Source organism: Somniosus microcephalus, chromosome 10 (genome assembly GCF_052327205.1).
Source record: "Somniosus microcephalus isolate GS21.2 chromosome 10, FLI_Smic_1.0, whole genome shotgun sequence".
Lineage (NCBI taxonomy): Eukaryota > Metazoa > Chordata > Chondrichthyes > Squaliformes > Somniosidae > Somniosus > Somniosus microcephalus.
This window is the reverse complement of record NC_140996.1, coordinates 149,704,211-149,722,615: the sequence shown is the minus strand read 5'-3', so window position 1 is coordinate 149,722,615 and position 18,405 is coordinate 149,704,211. Positions and strand designations below refer to the sequence as shown.

General features: G+C 50.9%; 1 protein-coding gene across 1 annotated transcript in view; it reads right to left on the bottom strand.

The window, feature by feature from the left end:
- LOC147111756 (interleukin-18 receptor accessory protein-like) overlaps positions 1–11,130 on the bottom strand; it is an 89,072-nt gene extending 77,942 nt beyond the window's left edge. Inside the window, exons 1-2 of the mRNA XM_085998959.1 lie at positions 10,979–11,130; positions 972–1,072 (exon numbers count right to left, since the gene is read on the bottom strand). Of these exons, the coding sequence (XP_085855085.1) occupies positions 972–1,072; positions 10,979–11,046 (169 nt within the window). The 5' untranslated portion in view covers positions 11,047–11,130. The remainder of the gene's footprint in view (positions 1–971; positions 1,073–10,978) is intronic.
- Between the last annotated feature and the right edge of the window lie 7,275 nt (positions 11,131–18,405).

The window sequence follows — 18,405 nt, the reverse complement described above, 5'->3', positions numbered from 1 at the left end:
GTAAAGTCATACTATAGGACACAGATGGAGATCAAGGAAAGTTGTAATTGCATAACAACAACAACTTGCATTTATATAACGCCTTTAACATAGTAAAACATCTCAAGGCGCTTCACAGGAGTGTTATCAAACAAAATTTGACACCGAGCCACATAAGGAGATATTAGGGCAGATGACCAGAAGCTTGGTTAAAGAGATAGGTTTCAAGGAGCATCTTAAAGGAGGTAGAGAGAGTAAAGAGATGGAGAGGTTTAGAAAGGGAATTCCAGAGCTTAGGGCCTCAGCAGCTGAAGGCACGGCCATCAATGGTGGAGCGATTAAAATCGGGGATGCGCAAGATGCCAGAATTGGTGGAGTGCAGAGATTTCGGAGGTTTGTAGGGCTGGATGAGGTTACAGAGATAGGGAGTGGCAAGGCCATGGAAGGATAATAAAAAGGTCTTCCACCTGTAACAGGCGGGTGCTCTGGCCGCTCAAGGTAGGTCCCTTTAAAAGTGGCAGCAGCCAGAGCACTGGGACGATAAGTCTACCAACCCCATTTTGAGTCTGTTACCATCCTGTAACACTGATTTGGCCAGCTGAAAATTGGCCCCAGTCAGTTAAATTTCTGCTCCATAGACATTGACTGACACTGGAGTATGGTTCCTTAATTGTCAGCCACCCTTCAGTACCAAATATTCCTCACATATAAATCTAGACAGTGAGTATAAGCCAGCTATTTGACTATTGAAGGCATTACGACTACTCCAATCCTGTCCTGACCTGCGATCCACATATGTGCACTTTCAGATGAGGTCATTGGATAGTAATCTGGAGAAGGAGCCCAGCTTGATGTTTTTCCCAGGGGTTCTGACCTTTGTGCTTGAACATGCTCCTGATGAGCAAAGCTTCATACCAGGAGTGCAAATTCATAAATTCTATCTTATAATTTAAGAGTATTTGTGTAGTTAAGAAATAATAATGATATCTAACCTGGAGAATTTGAAGAATTCAGAGGATATGTAATGGTGTTTCTACCCATCGATTCTGATATGGTGAATGCCAAAAAGAACATCCAAAAGTTCCTAATCATCCTGTTTTCAGATAAAAATAGAACAGCAGCTCAGGTACTAATGGTAAAAGGTAGGACTGATACATGTATCATATATTACACAGAATACTTAGCACATATAAACATTTACTGTACACTTCAGATGCTAGAAAATGTGGTGGATCTTTCTCCATTTAAAATACAGCCTATTATGGATTTCAACTATCAGTTGCTTTCTACAATCTACCAGAGCGCAGACGATGCTTGCGTCTGCGCTCACTCGGAGGTCGAACTCCAAACCATCGTAAATACCTTCATCAAAGCATACGAGAGCATGGGCCTTACACTAAACACCCATAAGACAAAGATCCTCTGCCAACCTGCCCCCGCCACACAGTGCTGCCCCCCGATTATCAAAATCCACGACAAGGCCTTGGACAACGTGGACCACTTTCCATACCTCAGGAGTCTACTGTCAACAAGGGCAGACGTCGACGACGAAGTCCAACACCGCCTTCAGTGTGCCAGTGCAACCTTTGGTCGCCTGAGGAAGAGAGTGTTTGAAGACCAGGACCTCAAACCCGGCACTAAGCTCATGGTCTACAGGGCAGCAGTGATACCTGCCCTGCTGTATGCCTCAGAGACATGGACCATGTACAGCAGGCACTTCAAAGCACTGGAGAGGTACCACCAACGCTGCCTCCGCAAGATCGTGCAAATCCAGTGGCAGGATAGGCGCACCAATGTCAGTGTTCTTGCTCAGGCCAACATCCCCAGCATCGAAGCTCTGACCACGCTCAATCAGCTCCGATGGATGGGTCACATCATCTGCATGCCCGATACGAGACTCCCAAAACAAGCGCTCTACTCGGAGCTCCGGCACAGCAAGAGAGCCCCAGGTGGGCAGAGGAAATGCTTCAAGGACACCCTCAAAGCCTCCTTGAAAAAGAATAACATCCCCACCGACACCTGTGAATCCCTGGCCCAAGACCGCACAAAGTGGAGGAGACTTTGTGGCACATGGGATTGGGGGCAAGGTATTGACTTGGATAGAGAACTGGTTGGCGGACAGAAAGCAAAGAGTTGGAATAAACGGGTCGTTTTCCGAGTGGCAGGCAGTGACTAGTGGGGTACCGCAAGGATCAGTCCTAGGACCCCAGCTGTCCACAATATATATTAATGATCTGGACGAGGGAATTGGATGTAATATCTCCAAATTTGCAGACGACACAAAGCTGGGTGGGAGGGTAAGCTGTGAGGAGGATGTCGTGAAACTCCAGTATGATTTGGACAGATTGGGTGATTGGGCAGAAACATGGCAAATGCACTATAATGTGGATAAATGTGAGGTTATCCACTTTGGTGGCAAAAACAGGAAGGCAGATTATTATTTGAATGGCAATAGATTGGGAGAAGGGGAAGTGCAAAGAGACCTGGGTGTTCTTGTGCACCAGTCGCTGAAGGTAAGCATGCAGGTGCAGCAGGCGGTTAAGAAGGCAAATGGTATGTTGGCCTTCGTAGCAAGAGGGTTCTAGTACAGGAACAAGGATGTCTTGCTACAGTTGTACAGGGCCTTGGTGAGACCGCACCTTGAGTACTGTGTGCAGTTTTGGTCACCTTACCTGAGGAAGGACGTTCTTGTCATGGAAGGAGTGCAGCGAAGATTCACCAGGCTGATACCTGGGATGGCAGGAATGACGTATGAGGAGAGATTGTGTCGATTGGGCTTATACTCACTGGAGTTTAGAAGATTGAGAGGGGATCTCATCGAAACTTATAAAATTCTGTCAGGCCTGGACAGACTAGATGCAGGAAGGATGTTTATGATAGCCGCGGAGTCCAGAACCAGGGGTCATAGTCTAAGGATAAGGGGTAAGCCATTTAGGACTGAAATGAGGAGGAATTTCTTCACCCAGAGAGTGGTGAACCTGTGGAATTCTCTACCACAGAGGGCGATGGAGGCCAGTTCATTAAATATATTGAAAAAAGAGTTGGATATATTTCTTAAGGCTAAAGGGATCAAGGGATATGGGGAGAAGGCAGGGACAGGGTACTGAATTTGGATGATCAGCCATGATCTCATTGAATGGCGGAGCAGGCTCGAAGGGCCGAATGGCCTACTCCTGCTCCCATCTTCTATGTTTCTAAGCATCCGGGAAGGCGCTGAACACCTCGAGTCTCTTCGCCAGGAGCAAGCGGAAGCCAAGCGCAGGCAGCGCAAGGAGCGCACGTCAACCCAAGCACCCTACCCACCTGCCCCTTCAACCACCGTCTGCCCCACCTGTGACAGAGACTGTAGGTCCCGCATTGGACTAATCAGTCACCTGCGAGCTCATTTTTAATGTGGAAGCAAGTCATCCTCGGTTCCGAGGGACTGCCTAAGAAGAAGAGAAGAAGAGAGATTATAGCATGCAGTATATACAGAGAGGTGACATCAAGTTACATCGAGATACATCAAGTCTACAGCACAGAAGCAGGCCATTCGGCCCTATTAGTCTATGCTGGTGTTTATGCTCTACATGGGCCTCCTCCCACCCCTCTTCATCTAATCATATCAGCATATCCTTCTATTCCTTTCTCCCTTATGTACTTATCCAGCTGCCCCTTAAATGCATCTATGCTACTTGCCTCAACTACTCTTTGCGGCAGCGTGTTCCACATTCTAACTACTCTGAGTAAAGAAGTGTCTCCTGAATTTTCTATTGGATTTATTAGTGACTATCTTTATATTTATGACCTTTAGTTTTGGACTCAAGTGGAAACAAGTGAATCAAACACCAGGAACGCACTATCACATCTCAATACAGGTTTTTTATTTGATTACTGCTTGCATAAAAACAGTCAGGTTCATACAAATGGTGAGGCAGATCTCACCAAGGTTCGGGTACACTTGGAACTAACCCAACAGGCAGTTAAAGTGTAAACGATAAAACATTTTCCCAATTAATGATTGCCAAACCATTCAAACCTTGCAGTGAACTGTTAGTTGTAGTAATAACCAAGTGACTGTGGAAATTTTAGAAATCTCTGCAAATTTAGAGTGACTCATCAAATAGGTCACAGGAAAGTAAGCTCCATGCCAGAGTATTTTTTAATGGATACTGAGACACCTGCAGATGCATCTCTTAAAGGAGTGTGACAATGAATCCTTTGAATTTATAGGCCTAGAAATTCGGTTGTGGGTCCGCCTGGGCTTTAGCGCCCGAAATTTTGCGCCGGCGTTAATGCCGCTGCGCCCAACGAAAATTCGGTTGCCCCGGGCCCAGACGGCGGCGGGCGCTAATGGAGGGTTTTTGCGCCTCACTATGGGCGTTCAGTGCAGTTTTGAGGCGCTAATCCCCCGCTGCGGCACCCGAGGCGGTGCGGCAGGCTGGGGTACTGCAGGCCTCCTCCTTCTGTTAAGGAGGAGCTGCCTGCAGCCGACCGCTGGCCGGTCGATTCGCCCAACAAATGAGCCCGGCACCTCGGGGAAGAGCCGGGCTCGCGGGCCACACACATCAGTGCCGCGGGGGGGTGGTGGAGGAGTCCGGGGAGGGAGGTGCGGGCAGGCGGCCGCCGGGAAAGCGGCCGGCCGCCGCTCCACCTTTATGCGCCGGCGCAAAGGAGTGTAACATCCCTTTCAACAATCGTTGGTTGCGGCTGCCACGGGCGAGGCGGCCGCAACTGAATTTGGGCTTGGGGCCGGGTTACCACGGCAACCGGGACGCTGCGCACACCGATGACGTCATCGGTGCCGGCGCAGCGCTACCGGCTAACGCCGATGGTAGGGCCCAACGCAATTTCGTTACCAGCTATAATTCTGGCGCAAGGCCCTCTAATGCCTCTAATTGGGCGCTAACCCCACCGAATTTCTAGGCCATAGACACTTGTCCATGAGGTTGCTTTCAGTTATATCATATTTTTTTATCTGATTATTTGTTTCTGGGGTTTTTTTCTGTGGATTTACTTCTTCACTAAAGTTAGCAAAGACAGGAATTTCACTTCACTTCACTGGAAAAGAGAATTGGGTGGGGTGTTGAGATACCGCGGCAAATGTGGGAGTCGAGACCAGAGCTAGTAAAACACAACTGCTTTATTCAACCTCATGGCAAAGAGGGACTGGAAAAGCCCGCGCATCCACTTAAATACTCCCCAGACAGGAAGTGCTCCCGACAGCCTGTCCCTGCGGGAAACAAGTTGCTGGAGGAAAGGGCCCCCAGCTGGGGGCATCTGCTTAAACTGTCCGTGCCGCCGTGAGCGGATTGTGTCCAGTGGTGGCGTGTCGCCACAGAGCTCCCCCCAGAATCCGCTTAGGAGGAGTGGACGAGTCGTGACGGTGGTCTGATGGTTCTGCCGCAGCGGCTCTGAGTGGTTGCCGGTCTAGTTGGTGGGGCCGGGCGGTTCGCCGCCGGCTGTGCTGGCTTGCTGGCGGGACGGCCTCTAGTTGGAGGCCGGGCCACAGGGACCTGTTCCCCTGGTTCTGTGTGTGCTGGTTTGAACCGGTCGATGGAGACTGTGTCGATCCTGTCGCCGAGTCGCAGCTTGAAGACCTTGTCCCCGGTTTGTAGTACCTCGTACGGTCCGTCGTACAGGGGTCGCAGGGGCCCGCGGTGCGCGTCGTGTCGCACGAAGACGAAGCGCGCCTGCTGTAAATTTGGCGGGACGTGAGGTGCGAGTTCGCCGTGTCGGTTGACCGGAAGTGGGGCGAACTGCTGAGCGGAAGAGAAAGAGTTGAGCCGCTGTTGTTCGGCTGACCAAGGCGTGGTAGCCTCCAGAAGGAATTCGCCTGGGACGCGCAGCGGTTGTCCGTAGACTAACTCCGCTGCCGAGGACTGGAGGTCTTCCTTGACCGCGGTGCGTAGGCCTAGTAGCACCCATGGTAGGCGGTCAGTCCAGGTACTGTCCTGCAGGCCGGCGCGGAGTGAGGCCTTGAGTGACCTGTGGAAGCGTTCACACAGCCCATTGGCCTGCGGGTGGTACGCCGTGGTTCGGTGGAGTGTCACCCCGAGGTTGCGTGCTGTGGCCGTCCAGAGTTCGGAGGTGAACTGGGCGCCTCTGTCGGAGGTTATGTCGACTGGTACGCCGAACCTTGTGACCCAGGTGTTAATGAACACCCTGGCGATGTCGGCTGTAGTGGTGGAGGGCAGCGGCACTGCCTCAGGCCAGCGTGTGTAGCGGTCGACCATCGTGAGGAGATAAGTTTGGCCTTGTGATGGCGGCAGAGGACCGACGATGTCGACGTGTACGTGGTCGAAGCGACGGCTGGGTACCTCGAAGTCTCCCAGGGGTGCTTTTGTGTGTAGCTGTACCTTAGCCCGTTGGCAGGCGAGGCAGGAAGTGGCCCAAGTCCGAACATCTTTGCTGAGGCCGCGCCAGACGAAACGCTGGGAGAGGAGTTTGACGGATGCGCGGGCACCCGGATGGGAGAGCGCGTGTAGCGCGTCGAAGATGCGGCGGCGCCAGGTTGCAGGGACGACCGGCCTGGGTTGGCCGAGTGAGACGTCGCAAGTGACTGCCGTGGCTTCGGGCCCGTGCGCGACCTTCACTAGGCGTAGCCCTGGCAGGCTGGTAGCCGCCGAGAGGAGGTCTGGGTCCGTGAGCTGGGCCGCTGCTAGTTGCACGTAGTCGACCGCGAGGTGATTCGCGCAGATGGCGGGATGGGAAAGGCAGTCGGCGACGACATTGTCTCTACCGGAGACGTGATGGATGTCCGTAGTAAACTCGGACACGGCCGCGAGCTGGCGTTGCTGCCTAGCGGACCAGGGTTCGGTGTGCTTGGCCATCGCGTATGTGAGCGGCTTGTGGTCCACGTACACGGTGAAGGGGCGGCCTTCCAGGAGGAACCTGAAATAGCGGACCGACAGGTGGAGCGCGAGAAGCTCGCAGTCGAAAGTGGAGTATTTGACCTCCGGGGGGCGCAGTTGGCGGCTGTAGAAGGCAAGTGACTGCCACGCTCCATTGACCCACTGCTCGAACACGGCTCTGACCGTGTGGTTGGAGGCGTCGGTGGTGAGCACGACCCGGGCATCGGCCTTCGGGTGCGCGAGCAGGGTGGCGTCGGCGAGCGCGTTTTTGGTGGCGTCGAAGGCGGCTGATGTGTCAGTGGTCCAGGCTACGTCCATCTTGCCGGATTTACCTCGGAGGGAGTCGTATAGGGGCTTCATGAGGGCTGCAGCTCTGGGGATGAACCTGTTGTAGAAGTTCACCATCCCGAGGAACTCCTGGAGGCCCTTGATGGTTTTGGGGCGGGGGAATTGCTGGACGGCCTGCACCTTGTTGGGCAGGGGGACGGCCCCAGCAGGGGTGATGTGGTGACCGAGAAAATCGATCTTGGTTAGGCCAAATTGACACTTCGCCGGGCTGAGGATGAGCCCGTGTTGGGCTAGGCGCCCGAACAGGATGCGAAGGTGTTCGAGGTGTTCCTGTTTGGAGGAGCTGGCCACGAGAATGTCGTCTAGATAGACGAATAGGAAGTTCAGGTCCCGGAGGACTGAGTCCATAAGGCGCTGGAAAGCCTGGGCTGCATTCTTGAGGCCGAAGGGCATCCTCAGGAACTCGAACAGGCCGAATGGGGTGATGACGGCCGTTTTGGGGATGTCCGCAGGGTGTACGGGGACTTGGTGGTAACCGCGCACCAGGTCGACCTTGGAAAAGATGGTTCATCCGGCCAGTCGGGCCGAGAAGTCCTGGATGTGTGGCACCAGGTATCGGTCGGGGGTGGTGGCGTCGTTGAAGCGGCGGTAGTCCCCGCAAGGGGGCCAGCCTCTGCCGGGCTTGGGGGCGAGGTGGAGGGGCGAGGCCCAAGGGCTGCTGGAGCGGCGGGTGATGCTGAGTTGTTCCATGGTGGTGAACTCGGCCCGCGCAATTTCCAGCTTGGCCGGGTTGAGTCTGCGGGCGTGGGCAGAAACTGGGGGGCCGGTGGTGGGGATATAGTGCTCCACACCATGTTTGGCGGCCTTGGCCAAAAAGGTCGGGTTAGTGAGGGCGGGAAACTCGGCTAGGAGTGCCGAGTAGTCGTCCGTGGCTCTGGCGAGGCAGTAGGTCGTCAGGCCGGCCGAACGGGCCGGAATGAATGCGCCGGGGATGGGGGCCATAGTGTTGATGTCGACGAGGCGGTGCCTCGGAATGTCGACAAGGAGGCCGTGGGCGCGTAGGAAGTCGGCGCCGATGAGTGGGCAGAGGACCTTGGCTGTGAGGAACTCCCAGCGGTAGCGGCGGCCTGCGAGGTCGAGCGTGACCATGCGGGTGCCATATGTGCTGATGTCAGAGCCATTGGCTGCGGCCAGCGTGATACCCCGTGTGCCGCGTTGGATTTCGAGGGCGGAGGCGGGGGTGATGCTGTGCTGGGCCCCTGTGTCGCACAGAAATCGGCGGTTGGTTCTGTCGTCGGTGACGTACAGTAGAGGCCCCTTTTGCCCCGCGGCCATCGCGGGGGCCGGTGCGGGGGGGCGTTTGAAAGTGAACGGTGGCGTGCAGCGTTGGGCCCTAGTGCCAAAACGGGTGTGGTAGTAGCAGTGACCCGGAGTGGTAGGGCGGTCGGGCCTAGTGGGCCGGGAAGACCGCGTGGTCGTTGCCGTGAGGTCGGGCGCGACGTCGCGAGCGGACTGCGCAGAGAGCAGCCGGTCGGCCTTTTCGGCTATGTCATTCAGGTCCGTGGAGCCAGACTCCACAATGAGCGGGCGGATGCTGGCGGGGAGCTGCCGAATGAAAAGCGTGCGAAAAAGGGCGCCGGTGTTTTTGTCGTCCGAGAGGGACAGCATGTGGGAAAGCAGATCCGAGGGTGAAGCGTCACCAAGGCCGGGGAGGTCAAGGAGTTGGCAGTTGCGCTGGTAAGAGGACGTTTGAAATTTTTTAAGGAGCGCAGCCTTCAGATGTTCGTACTTGCCTTCCACTGGTGGATCCTGCAGCGCTGCCCAAACCTTGGGGACTGTGGCATAGGTGAGAGAGGAGACGAGGTAGTCGTACTTTGTGGTGTCGACTGTAATGTGTTTCAGCCTGAATCTGGACTCAGCTTGAACAAACCAGGCTTTGGCCAGGTTCTCCCAAAAGTCCGGTAGTTTAACCGTGACTGCGTTTGTATCCGCCATGCTAGCTTAGGATTCGTCCTGAGCGTCGGGGTCACCAGTGTTGAGATACCGCAGCAAACGTGGGAGTCGAGAACAGAGCTAGTAAAACACAACTGTTTTATTCAACCTCATGACAAAGAGGGACTGGAAAAGCCCGCGCATCCACTTAAATACTCCCCAGACAGGAAGTGCTTCCGGCAGCCTGTCCCTGCGGGAAACAAGTTACTGGAGGAAAGGGCCCCCGGCTGGGGGCGTCTGCTTAAACTGTCCGTGCCGCCGTGAGCGGATTATGTCCAGTGGTGGCGTGTCGCCACATGGGTATAAAATCGGCTGCCAATTCGATATCACTCATTTTGCGCAATCACCGAAGAACAATTTCATCCCCCACATGTCAAAATGACACTTTTACCTGGGTGGCACTGTCCTTGCAACAGGACCACTCGGCATTTATGCCGCTTCGTCTGTTTGATGGATAATTCTTCAAAGGGGTTTTTGTCTTAAAAATAAAACCGTGGTGTTTTATGGGCAGCCCACAGCCCTTCCCATAGTCCTGGTGCCTGATATTCCAGCCAAAACTTCCAAGGTGCTCCCAGGTACAGTAAGCTGCCTAACGCAGGTAACTCAACTCACATTATCGGGCACAGTCACCTCTGTGGGGTACAGGCTTGGCCAGCGCTCACTTTGCTGAGGCCCCAGCATCACTGGGCCAGGGCAACATTATCAGCTTCATGGCAACTTTTAATTTCAAGGGGTATTGTCATCATGATAAAATATATCTGGCAACCTCTTTTGTGGGAAGAGAGGAGAGCCGAAAGAGCATGTACCAGTTTTGTACAATGCTTTCATATATAAGTAACTCAACAATGCATTCAAATGCTATTTCCAATAGCTAATTTAAACAAAAATAGATTAATCAAATAATTTTACCTGAGAAAGACAGTGGCCTAGAAATTGGGTATAGTCCCGCCAGCACGTTTGCGCCGAAAATGTTACGCCCGCCGCGGAGCCAGTTGTGCCCGCCCCATATTCACTTTCAGCGCCCCAAAGCGGAACCGGGCGCTGGTACAGGGTGTGTCCGCCCCACTTGGGGCGCTGAAAGTGAATTTCAGCGCTCCCGGTCCCGCTGCGCCACCCGATGCGGTGCGGCAGGCTGCTGTACTGCAGGCCTCCCCCTTCTCTTAAGGGGGAGGTGCCTGCAACAGCCGGAGCCCCGATTGCAAGTGCCGGCAAAAGAGCCCGGCACAACGGAGAAGTGCCGGGCTCCACGGAAACCAGCCGGCAATGCCGCGGGGGTGGGGGGGTGGAGGAGGCTGGGGAAGGAGGTGCGGGCAGGCGGCCGCCGAAAAAGCGGCCGCCCCGCACCTCCACCTTAACTTGCGCCGCTAAGGCTGCAGTAAGGACCCGGTCTCCCGATGTTGTTAGCGCCCGCCACGGAAGAGGCGGCCGCTACTGAAGATGGGGATCGGCATGGTTTCGGGCGGTACCGGGGCACTGCGCACACCGATGACGTCATCGGTGCCGGCGCAGCGCTACCGGCTAACGCCGATGTTAGGGCCCACCTAATTTCGGGCGCAACGCAACTTCCGGCGCAACCCACTCTTTCGCCCCTAATTGGGCGCAAACGCAACTGAATTTCTAGGCCAGTACCCCTTTAAATCTTTAACTTGGTGTTACCAAAGTGCGACTTTTATTAAAATGGCTCTGCCAACAAGAAAAGTAACAGTAATTAATTGAACTAAGCACATTTCTAAATTCAACAGCAGCACTGTTCAGTTTATTACTTGATACAACTGACAGCTAAATGTGACCAATGAAAAATATCTGTGGGCCTCTGTATTTAAAGAATCATCACTAAGCAGATATCTACAGATTTTAAGTATCTTCAAGTTATGGAGATTACTTACCTTTTCTGTTGTTTTTCCATCTTTGACAGTTTGACATCTTTGAAGCACTGACAGTTACAAAGGTTCATCTAAGTCTGTTTCCTTTACGTGAACACTTATCTTGATCTACACAACCCCCCTCTAGCCCACAACATTTCAAAATAGCTGTGTGTATTTTGTCTAGTTTACCAGTATAGTCAGGTTTGCTGGTTAGAAACGTCATTCCTGCTGTAAGTAGTGACACTATAGAAGTGAAATGACAGTAAGTAACAAAAGGAAAATGGATGAAAATAAACATAGTTTATCATGTACATTTTTCAGCTTGCTTTCCTTTTCTATCTAACTTTCTTGCCTTTTCAGAAAAACTAGTCACTGAGCTGAGGTAACAAGATATATCTGTGAGGTATGATTTTTTTTAGTAACGTAGCTCCCAAAGGGAAAAAACAACAGTTATCACCTTACATTTACGGTTTCCTGTGGCAGCATTACACATTCAAAAAAAAAAAATGTTTTATAGCTTTAGTTTTATTGGTTGATTTAACAACAACAATAAAAAAAGAAAAGAAAGCAGGCAGACAGACAGACAGCAGCCTAATTTATTTTGTGTTAATCTGTTAGCCAAGTGAACATAAGTTTTAGAAGTAGAAAATCACGTATCCTCTTTTATTTTGTAAGGAATTTGGAACTCCAGGTTTTCTGTTGTCTTTACATATTCTTAATTCTATTTGGGTGGTTGGAATGTGATAATTGGAAATTAGAGTGAAGAGGACGCTGAGAAGAAACAACAAGTAATTGATATTAAGGATTAAATGCCACTGTTTAGCACGTGGGAGGGCCCCCTTTGCCAGATAATTAGCAACAGTTTTCAAACATGCAGCATAAGGTGTCTGTCTTTCAGCATTAAAGATTTGGTCTGGACCAGTAGGCACAGTATTCCCCACAAACGATTAGGGGGCTCAATTAAATAGCATAATTTCCAAATGTCTACTGTAATACAAGTGATCAGTTTAAAACATAATGATGTGGTGAGATCCTGTAGCGCAATGGCCTCCCAATAAACTGTGCTAATTTAGTTAATTTGGGAGCACTCTTGCTTCTGAATCAAAAGGTTACAGGCTCAAGTCCCACTCCAGGTAGGTGTACTATCATTTCCAAGGATGGGTGAGGTGAGCGGGTTGGTGTTAGGTATTGGAATCTTCCCCACCCTCCGTTAGAACATTGTGCTGGTGGGGTAGTCTGCACCCGTGGTGTTAACCTATTTTCTTCTTCGACCAGGCTTCTAGGCCTCTGGAGCTTGCTCCACTTTGTCAGTATTTCATGCTTTCCATTCCGCTTACCGATCTCTCTTTAACCCTTCACACACTTCCAGGACTGGATTTTACCAATCTCGGCAGGTCCTTGGCTTGCGACGTCCATGGTGGGTCCCGACCCTGCAGCTATGTCGATCCCGGCCTCCGAAATGATTTTACCGTGATGGGGCTCGTTAAGCCCGCGCTGCAAGGTTCCCGGCCAATTAAAAGGAAGCGGGTCTAATGACGTCATCTGATGACAAGTCAAGAGCCGGTTTCCTTAAAGGGACCACGCTCACATTCATTTTGACAGTTGTGCTGTCAGTGTTCTACAGCATTGAGGTGCTGCAAACACTGACAATCACTGCACAGAGGGGCACGGCTGAACCCAGGCTCTCCCATGACTCCCTTCATATGCTTATGGAGGGAGTCACAGCACACAGGGAGGTCCTCTTCCCTTCCAGTGGGCGGAAGGCACCTCCCCAGGACACCAATGCAGCCTGGTTGCACAGGAGGGCACAAGCAGGGATGTCATCAGGAGGACCAGGCTGCAGTGGCGCAAACCTTTCAATGATCTCAGTAGATCACAAAACGTTACTCTGAAGCCATACTCAACCTCATCCTGCTGTGCCATTCATCACATCCCCATCACTCTGCCTTCCCTACCCTACTTCTGCACATCCTTACTCACACCAACTTACCTTGCACCTCTACCCATCCCTCTCTATCTACATTATCACATCTCCATCTCACTAGCCACCCCTCACACTCACCCTCATCCTTGTCCAATCATACCAACTAACAACACACAAAAGTAGGCACATGGGTGTTTTATGCAATGTTTATGTAAAGTTTCTGTTAATGTGCTGTCAAACATTGAAATCTTTATTTTCAACACTTTGCCTTCTTGGACAGATTTGTGTCCACCTTTGGAAGTGTCTTAGTGAGTTCCAGTGAATGGTAAGACATAATGTCCCACACCCCCCTCAATGGTGATGAGTGTGAAAGGAATGGCTTGGGCATTGTAGGGATGCTTTATGGTGGTGGTGTGGGATGGTGTCAACCTAGTGCATCATGTGGCAACCAGGATGTACAGCATCAAGTGAAGTAAATCTGCCAATGGTGAGGCCATCCCTGGCATCCTGGGCAGCAATGTGCTCGGGTGCTGATGCCCTGTGTCCTGTGCAGCATCAGGTGATTGCAGGAAAGGTTGTTGTTGTTGTTGTTGGTACTACTGGTGTGCCTGGTGATGCTGGTGTGCCCGGTGATGTTGGTGTTGGGGCTGATCGTGGAGGGATTCTGAGGACCAAGGTGAGATTTTTTGAAGGGCACTGATGCTGCTGGAATAGATGGCAGCTGAAGTTGAGATGACAGAAGCGATCTGTTAATGGTGAAAGAGGTTGCTCCAAGGAGGTGACAGTGGATAGAGAATTTACTCCAAACACTTCCAAACTGAATACAACTCAAAAGTGTCTTCCAATTCTTGAAGGCTCAAGCTTCTAACATTTGAAAGTGAATAGCTGTGTAATGGTAGCTTTTATACCACTTTTGCAGCTGTCACCTATTCACAGCAATGGAGAGTCATTGAGAACCCGACACACTTACCTGACGTGATGCCTGAGCGATGGGAACCTCCTGAAAAAGTTAGAAAAATGGTAAGTACCTGGTAAAATTATTTTTAAATACTTTTAAACTCACTCTTAATTATGTTAATTGGCTGGCCCGCTGCTTGGTGTCGGGCCTGTGAAGCAAAGACAGACCCGGCACTTTGGAAACTTACAAGGAGGCGGTTTCAGTGCGGGATACCGCCCCGCTGTCAATCGTTTAGATTTTGACAGCAGACCCACCTCCGAACCCGCCCTCTGAGTGCCAGCAAAATTCAGCCCCCAGTGTCTCATACAGTGTCTTTTATTTATTTTATTTTTTTCATTGTGCCTCCTCTTGTTTTCTGTGTATATCACTTCTGATGGTATGAGGCGCGAGTTGGGTAGGATTAATTCGGGAATGTTACTCAAAGGGTTGATGGTGGATAGGCAATGGCAAACATTTAAAGATCGCATGGATGAATACAGAATTTGTTCATCCCTGTTTGGCATAAAAATAAAACAAAGAATCAACCATGGCTAACAAGGGAAATTAGGGATAGCATAAGATCCAAGGAGAGGACATATAAATTGGCCAGAAAAAGCAGCAAACCTGAGGATTGGGAGCAGTTTAGGATTCAACAAAGGAGGACAAAGGGATTAATTAAGAGGGGGAAAATACAGTATGAGAATAAGCTTGCAGGGAACATAAAAACTGGCTGTAAAAGCTTCTATAGCTATGTGAAGAGAAAAAGATTGGTGAAGTCAAGCGTAGGTCCCTTGCAGTCAGAATCAGGGGAACTTATAATGGGGAACAAAAAAATGGCAGACCAATTAAATACATACTTTGGTTCTGTCTTCACAAAGGAGGACACAAATAACCTCCCAGAGATGTCGGGGAACATAGGGTCTAATGAGAGGAAGGAACTGAAATAAATCAGTATTTGTAGGGAAATGGTGTTAGGGAAATTGATGGGATAGAAGGCCAATAAATCTCCAGGGCCTGATAATCTACCTCCTAGGGTACTCAAGGAAGTGGCCCTAGAAATAGTAGATGCATTGCTGGTCATCTTCCAAAATTCAATAGACTCTGGAACAGTTCCCATGGATTGGAGGGTAGCTAATGTTACCCCACTATTCAAAAAAGGTGGTAGAGAGAAAACAGGGAATTATTAACCGGTAAGCCTGACATCGGTAGTGGGGAAAATAATAGAGTCCATTATAAAAGATGTAATAGCAGAGCACTTGGAAAACAGTGACAGGATCGGACAAAGTCAACATGGATTTACAAAAGGTAAATCGTGTTTGACTAATCTACTGGAATTTTTTGAGGATGTAACTGGTAAAATAGATAAGGGAGAACCAGTGGATGTGATGTATTTGGACTTTCAGAACGCTTTCGATAAGGTCCCGCATAAGAGATTAGCGTGTAAAGTTAAGGCACATGGGATTGGGGGCAAGGTACTGACTTGGATAGAGAACTGGTTGGCAGACAGGAAGCAAAGAGTTGGAATAAACGGCTCTTTTTCCGAGTGGCAAGCAGTGACTAGTGGGTTACCACAGGGATCGGTCATAGGACCTCAGCAATTCACAATATATATTAATGATCTGGATGAGGGAACTAGATGTAATATCTCCAAGTATGCAGATGACACAAAGCTGGGTGGGCGTGTGTGCTGTGAGGAGGATGCTGAGAAACTCCAGTATGATTTGGACAGATTGGGTGATTGGGCAGAGGCATGGCAGATGCAGTATAATGTGGATAAATGCGAGGTTATCCACTTTGGTGGCAAAAACAGGAAGGCAGATTATTATCTGAATGGCAATAGATTGGGAGAAGGGGAAGTGCAATGAGACCTGGGTGTCCTTGTGCACCAGTCGCTGAAGGTAAGCATGCAGGTGCAGCAGGCGGTTAAGAAGGCAAATGCTACGTTGACCTTCATAGCGAGAGGGTTCGAGTACAGGAGCAAGGATGTCTTGCTGCAGTTGTACAGGGCCTTGGTGAGACCACACCTTGACTATTGTGTGCAGTTTTGGCCGCCTTATCTGAGGAAGGATGTTCTTGCCATGGAGGGAGTGCAGCGAAGATTCACCAGACTGATACCTGGGATGGCAGGGATGACATATGAGGAGAGATTGGGTCGATTGGGCTTATACTTGCTGGAGTTTAGAAGAATGAGAGGGGATCTCATTGAAACTTATAAAATTCTAACAGAACTAGACAGACTAGACGCAGGAAGGATGTTCCCGATGGCCGTGGAGTCCAGAACCAGGGGTCACATTCTAAGGATAAGGGGTAAGCCATTTAGGACAGAGATGAGGAGGAATTTCTTCACCCAGAGAGTGGTGAACCTGTGGAATTCTCTACCACAGAAGGCAGTAGAGGCCAATTCATTAAATATATTCAAGAAGGAGTTAGATATATTTCTTAAGGCTAAAGGGATCAAGGGATATGGGGAGAAGGCAGGGACAGGGTGACGCAATAAAACTCACTACACACTTGATTTGAGTATAAAGCCATGCTTTAATCAACTTGTTTCAGAACATGGAGGTCTAGTTGTACTTCACTAGTTCCTGTCTTACAAAATGTCCCTGGGCAAGCTGGGCCCACGCCCGAGTATTTATACTCCTTGGACGGCGCCACCAGCTGACCATCCAGTGTTATTTCATGAGTAGTTTCTTTATGATGATGAGATTTATAACATTCTTCCTGCCTAAAAGATTTGGAAGTCCGACGACTTCCTCTTAACGGATTAGGTGGACCACAAATAGCCGCAGTCTTTTAGATCTTTGTTTATGGCTAGAAGGCACATCTGCCATGTCTTGGTCCCTGGGTCGTTTGATCTGTACCGGTGGATCGACAGGGCCCGTGTTGCCCTGATCGACCCCGAGGGAGGCTAGGGAGTTCATGGGGTCGATTTTCCCGAAGCTGTCGGAAAGAAGGCGGGACTACAACTTTCGGGTTTTAGACTCGCCTCCATCGACATCCGGCCAATCCGCACGATTTTCCCTTGATTGACCTTGTTGGGCCCGCCCAGCGGGCTCAGCAAGCCATTTCAGGGCCACCCGGCAACAGGTGACATCACACACTGCAATTTCCTCTGTCAAGAGTTCTTGACAGATGAAATATCAGTGTTTCACAGCGTTTTGAAGCTGTGAAACACTGACAGTCCGAGTTCTAACATGAATCCTTCTGCACAGACTCAGTTAGAACTCACACCGGCACTCAAAGCTGAAGGCTGTCACTTTTCACAGATCGCAGCCGTTCAGCTTTAAATCCTGGCTGAGTGATGGGCTCCCGACGGCTACAGGAAGAAAGGCTGTTAAGGTAAGTACAGGTAAGTAAAAGTTCTTTACACACTTTACACACACCAAACACACTTACCTTTGCACTCATGCACCCATCACTCACCTGAACACCGACATCGCGACCCCTCCAACTCCTTCAACCCGACGGCCCGCCTGCTCTAACCTGGCGTGGTTTGGAGCTGTCGGGAATCCCACACGAAACCCCTCAAAATAGGGATTAGGCTAAAAACTGGCTGTTAACTATCTGTTAACAGGCAGTTAATTGGCACTAATCCCTTCCCGTCTGGTTTCGGCGGGTCCCAGTGCGGGGCGGGTACCCGCCGCCTCTGAAAGTTGCGTGGAGCGGGGTTTTGGGCGGCATGGTGTCAGGACCCATGAATTCGGGATTTCCCCCCCACCACATGCCTGAAACCCCGCCTGACGGCTCCACGAAAATCGACCCCCATGACTCCAGGTGCGGGTCCCCACAGTCGCAGAGCTGGCTTCATCCTGTTTGACAGCCGGGGATTGACTGGCGTCCTGGCCTCGGGTGGCCATCCCATGGGGAGTGCTCGGCTCCCCAAGCCGGCAGATCTCTCGATGTCCCAGGTAGGGCATCATCTTCGAGGGAGCGCAGTGTCAGCATCATCACCGTGGGTCCCTCTATCAGCTGGGTCCGTGGAACCGGCTGGACAGGGAGCCAGGTCCCGGAGCGAAACAGTGGACTCCTGGCCATCAGGGTACTGCATGTGCGCGTACGTGGGATTGACGTCTGTGAGTTCTACCTCGTCGACGAGGGGATCATTTTTAGAAGATCGGACGAATCTTCGGAGCAGCACAGGGCTGGGAGATGCCAACCATGATGGTAGGGACGTCCCATGAGTGGAGCGATGCTGGAAGCTGAAGAATCGCTCATGAGGTGTGACATCGGTGGACGTAGAAAGAAGAGACCTGATGGAATGCAACACGTCAGGGAGCATAGTTTCCCACTGCTGGTCTGGTAGGTTGCGTGACCTCAGTGCAAGATGAACAGCGTTCCAAATGATAGCGTTGTATCTCTCAACCTGTCCATTACCGATGGGATGGTACAGTGTCGTTTTACTTGTGGCGATTCCCCGTTGGGAAAGATAACTTTTGAGTTCGCTTGACATGAAGGAGGGACCCCGATCAGAGTGGATGAAATTGGCCGTACCGCAAAGGGAAAAGACTTGATCAAGGCATTTGATCACTGTGGAAGTAAGCATATTGGGACAGGGGAAAGCAAAGGGAAAGCATGAATATTCGTCCA